General features: G+C 62.6%; 2 protein-coding genes across 2 annotated transcripts; one reads left to right on the top strand and one right to left on the bottom strand.

Annotated features, from left to right (window-relative positions):
• Positions 1 to 83: 83 nt before the first annotated feature.
• On the bottom strand, positions 84 to 3,044 carry PAN0_127c6782 (TPR-like protein; the record flags this gene model as incomplete). Its single annotated transcript, XM_014797796.1, has 1 exon — positions 84 to 3,044. The coding sequence occupies one exon, from the start codon at positions 3,042 to 3,044 to the stop codon at positions 84 to 86; it is 2,961 nt and encodes a 986-aa protein (XP_014653282.1).
• A 422-nt stretch (positions 3,045 to 3,466) lies between these two features.
• On the top strand, positions 3,467 to 4,632 carry PAN0_127d6781 (uncharacterized protein; the record flags this gene model as incomplete). Its single annotated transcript, XM_014797795.1, has 1 exon — positions 3,467 to 4,632. A coding segment is annotated over one exon (1,166 nt), but the record flags the coding sequence as incomplete, so codon positions are not given.

Here is a 4,632-nt window from a genome sequence, read left to right as displayed (position 1 = left end):
CTCTCTCTCTCTCTCTCTCTGTTCCGGCTCAATTCACGCTTTTCCAGACACCAGTGTGTGCATGAGGACGATGCGATGCCATTTCACGACGTCGATTCGTCCATGAGCACACTCGACTGGTCGGCGTCGGTGTGCGCCGTATGCGAGTGCGACGCTGACGTGTCGAGGCTCATTTCGCCCGCCGAGTGCATCGATGCGTGTGCCGGGGTTCGTTGTGGCGTGGCCGGGTGGTGAGTGGGTGCTGTGCGCGTTGGGCTAGCACTTTGCGTCGACGCCTTCAGCACCGATTGGGCCACCGCTTGTTGTCTCTGCTTGCCCTTTGCCGCTTGGTCGCCGCTTCTACGCAGGCGCGAATCCGGATCGTACTTTGCGAAATCGTTGACGCCGTAGTGCACCTTTTCGTCGAGCACAAAGTCGAGCAGCTCGGTAGCATGAGCGTCGCGCGGGTGGATGGATAGTGCCTCGTGGTAGTGCTGCACCGCATCATCCAGCCTATCGTGCTTGTGCGCCAGCATGCCCAGACATAGATGCGCCTGGTAGCTGTGTGGATCGAGTTCCACCACTGCCTGCAGGGCCTCGCTTGCGGCCTTGTCGCGTCCAAGCCGCATCCTTGCCACGCCCAAGTTGAGGTACGATGCCTTCCACGCTGCTGCGGGCTGCTGCGTCTCGCGCGCCAGCTCAATCGCCTTCTCGAAAAAGCCGACCGCCCCCACAAGATCGCCCGTCTGAAACGCAACGATGCCCCGCTCATTTGCCAGCAGCGGATCGGCAGTCGAAATGGCCGCCGCCGCATCGAGCGAGAGCCGTGCAAGCGAAAGGTTGTCCTGATGCAGATGCTCCATACCCACGAATAGCTTGGGCAGATGCGATTGCGGAAACAGCCTGGCTGCCGTCGAGTAGGCGATGACCGCTTGGTCGCTCTCGCCCTCGAGTGCAAACGTATGTCCAAACGCAATCCACCCCGGTGCAAAGCGCGGATCGAGCAGCGAGGCCTTGCTAAAGTATCGGCGTGCTTCGGCCCAGCGTCGAGTGGTGGCGTACCAGGTGCCCACCGCATACCACGATACGGGCGATTCGGGCTGCAACTCGGTGAGCCTATGCGCGAGCATAAACAGCGCCGGACGCAGGTTCTTGAGGTGGTACGTGCAGGCGATGTGGATGGGTAGGGCCGTTGGATGATCAGCTGCCAGTTCGAGCACGCGACTGGTGACCACAAAGGCATCCGAATACCGCAGCCGCGCAATCAGCTCGGCAGCCAGCCCACACAGCACGTCCGGATCATCGTCGAGCGCATACTCGGCCACCAGCCTACGTCGTGCTGCTGCCGTGGTGGCTGCATGCGTCCGGGCCTGCTTGGAAAGCTGCGTGGTGTAGAGCAGACGTACGAGTTCGTAGTCCTCCCTTGCGCCCGGCTCATCACCTGCCTGCGCTGCGTATTCGAGACTCTGCACAAACGCCCACTGTTCGTCGGTACCCAGCATCTCGCCATCCACCAGCGCCGCAAATGCCTGGTAGTTCTTCACGTCCAGCGCCAGCGCAGCCATAAACGCATCCCTCGCCCGAGGCAGGTCCTCGAGTCGCAAATGGATCTGGCCACGCAGAAAGGCGACCGACGAACCGAGCTTGATGCCGCCATCGGTGGCGGGTTTGCGATTGCTCGCCGACGCACCCCAGTGCTCGGTCTCGCCGAGCAGATCGAGTGCCTCGTGGTACTTTGCCAGCCGCACCTGGCACTGCGCTGCGAGGTAGCGACATGCCAGGCTGTGGTTGACGAGCACGGGCCCATGTGCACGCTCGACGCTCGCGTTGCGCACCGCGTCCACGTCGGGCTGCAGATCCAGCGTGGTATCCGCGGGTGGCCGTGTCGAGCGCCGGTTCGCATAGGCGCGCACGAGCACCGAGCCATCGCGGTCGGTCGCAGCCGAGGCATCGTGTGTATCGTCGTCCGAGTCGGCAGGATTGCTGGCACTGTCGGCGCCCGAAGAGCCGTTGGCCGAGAGGTTGTAGTCGCGCTTCTTGCGTTTGCCCGTGGTGGAGGAGGTGGCCGAGTACATGCTGTCCTTGGTGGAGGAGCGCGCCATGATGCTAGGCGGCAGGATGGATGCAGATCGCGTTCGCTGCAGCACGTCGTGCAAGGCGTCGTCGTCGTCCTGCACGTTGTCTGACATGAGGAAGCCTTCTGCACCCGTGTGCTTGGCCGACGAAGAGGCGGCGGCGTCGGTGGGAGCTGGTGGATGCGCTTGCGACCGAGGAGCGCGGATGCGGAGCGGGTTGGTGAGCAGATGCTCGGCGCGGGCGTACTGATGTGTGTAGAAGTAGCACTGCGCGAGATGGTAGGCGTCGTTGTAGGCAGCCGCTGTTGTCTCGAGCGAGAGCAGTTTGGTGCTCCAAAAGATGGCCGTGTCGTAGAGGTGCTGCTGCATGGCGTCCTGGCGCCATCTGCGGAGGCGTGTGAGCGTCGAGGCGGGCGCATCGTCGTGGTCGTCCGATACGTCTTGGAGGTCGTCGTCCGCAGCAGCGTCAGGTGCTAGTGGATCGTACATGTGCATGGACGTCGAGGGATGAGCTGCGACTGAAGTGCCGGGGGCGGCGCCGTTGGGGGCGAGCGGGTCGGTGTGCATGTGGTCGCCGGCTGGCTGTGACGAATGGACGAGATCGGACAGCACCACAGGGATGCTGAGGCGAGACTTTGGTTTGGTGCCCGTCTGTACGCGGCGCAAGGGCTTGGACGAAGGCGTGGAGTCGCCGCGCGGCGAACCAAAGTTGGGTCGCGACTTGACCATCCTGGAGAACGCCGGACTGAGGTCGAGCAGGCCGCTGTTGTTGGCATCGTCGTCATTGCGCAGGACGCTGAGGCTTCCGTCCGGGTTGAATGCTGCTGCCATGTTGGACGGATGTGCGAGGTGGGTGGGGGTGTGCGGCGAGTGCGGTGAGGATCGTGTGGCTGTGGGAGCTGCCATGGAGAGCTTGGTGATTTGGCGTGGCCTCGGACTGTGGAACGGATGCGCCGGGCTTGAAGCCGAAGCGGCGTCGGCTGGCACCATGGCGGTGTGTGTGTGATATACAGAGTCGAGGTGGGATGGAAAGAGCGAGAGGCAGAGTCGGACCGAGATTTGGTTGGCTTTGGAGCGCGGTGTTGGTCTCTACGCGTCGGCGAATTTTGAGGATGTTTGGTATATCGATCTGACATCCTAAAGCTGATTTTTCCCGCTCACAGGGTCCACGGAGTTGCCGCGTGACTTCAGAGTGCAGTGCATCTGCTGCGCATTGGCTGGAGAAGAGCCACAGGGTCAGAGGCTGATTCACACTTCCTCCCTTAAATCACCCGCCCAAATATTCATATCCAAGACCAAAGTTGGGCGGATCCATCACCAGCTCAAAGGGCTCAGTTGTCGTCTCTACTACCACCACCACCACCAACTGCTAACACGGCTTGCCTTACAGTCCGGCAGCGGCACACGCAAACATGCTCGACGCAGACGAACCCGACGATCACGTCCGACCACCACCTCCTCATGCGGGCATCCTGGCCCTCCCCACCGAACTCATCCATACCATCCTCCTCGACCTCCCACCGCTCTGCATCGAACACTTTTCGCAGACATGCAAGCTCGCACGCCGCCACGTCTATGGAGAGCAAAACACCGGCGACCTCCACCTCTGGAAGCGCCTCTATCTCGAACGCTTCGACGACTTTCCCTCGCTGTGGCAACCCCAGGACCCTGAACACGACGAAGCACACGAGGAATCGCCTGCCAAGCCAGCAGCAGCAGCAGCCGCCTCGTCCATCATGTCCCTCGTACAGACCCGAGATCGTGCCGCACGCCTCTTTGCCGGCGACCCGTCCAACCACACTCCCATCACGCTCAACTTCAACGCCGTCCTCTCCGCCCTTCTCTCCGTCATCGACACCGCCGTGCCCGCTGCCAATCTGCAGCCCTGTCGCAATTCGACCTGGCTCGACAACTCAGTTCTCGCCTCCGGTCAGCCCACATGGAGCCAGTGGATCTTTCCTCGCTCCATCATGCACAGCCTCGACGAGCACAAGGCTCAGGCGCTGGCACACACCTCCACAAACGCGCCTTCATCTCCGCAGGCACTCAAGCGTCGCCGCCTCTCCAATCAGCAGGCCACCACCACTCTAAGCAATCCCAAGCGCGAACCAAAAGACCCGACCGACGCCTCGGCTACACCCACACAAGCGTCCTCCTCCACTTCGGCGAGACGAGCGTCATCGTCCTCCTCCAAATCAGCCACCAACGCTCGCCCCGAGTCCAGCCGCAGACGATCAGCACGCCTGCTCAAACTCATCTATCCCGAGCCGCTCCATCCGCTCATCGACCAGGGCATCGACATTGATGCGCTCGCACATCCCCTCACGCGCCTCGCCGCACGCATCCACTGCTTGCACGGCATCCGCGCCTGGAAGGACTCGCAGAGCCAGCGCCTCCCCGCCAGCCCGCAGGAGATCGCAGGTCAGCGCAACCAGGACGGACTGGCAAACGAGGGCGCCGCACAGGCCTCGGCTCAATCCACAGCTTCGGCTGCGGGCCAGCCCGAAACCGAGCCCGCTCCTCAGCCATCCTCGGTGCACGAATCGGAAGAGGCAGCGTCCGACGACGACGACGACGA

This window comes from Moesziomyces antarcticus (genome assembly GCF_000747765.1).
Source record: "Moesziomyces antarcticus DNA, scaffold: scaffold_v10127, strain JCM 10317, whole genome shotgun sequence".
NCBI classification, from domain to species: Eukaryota; Fungi; Basidiomycota; class Ustilaginomycetes; order Ustilaginales; family Ustilaginaceae; genus Moesziomyces; species Moesziomyces antarcticus.
Note: the sequence above shows the minus strand (reverse complement) of the source record. Positions and strands in the feature narration are given on the sequence as shown.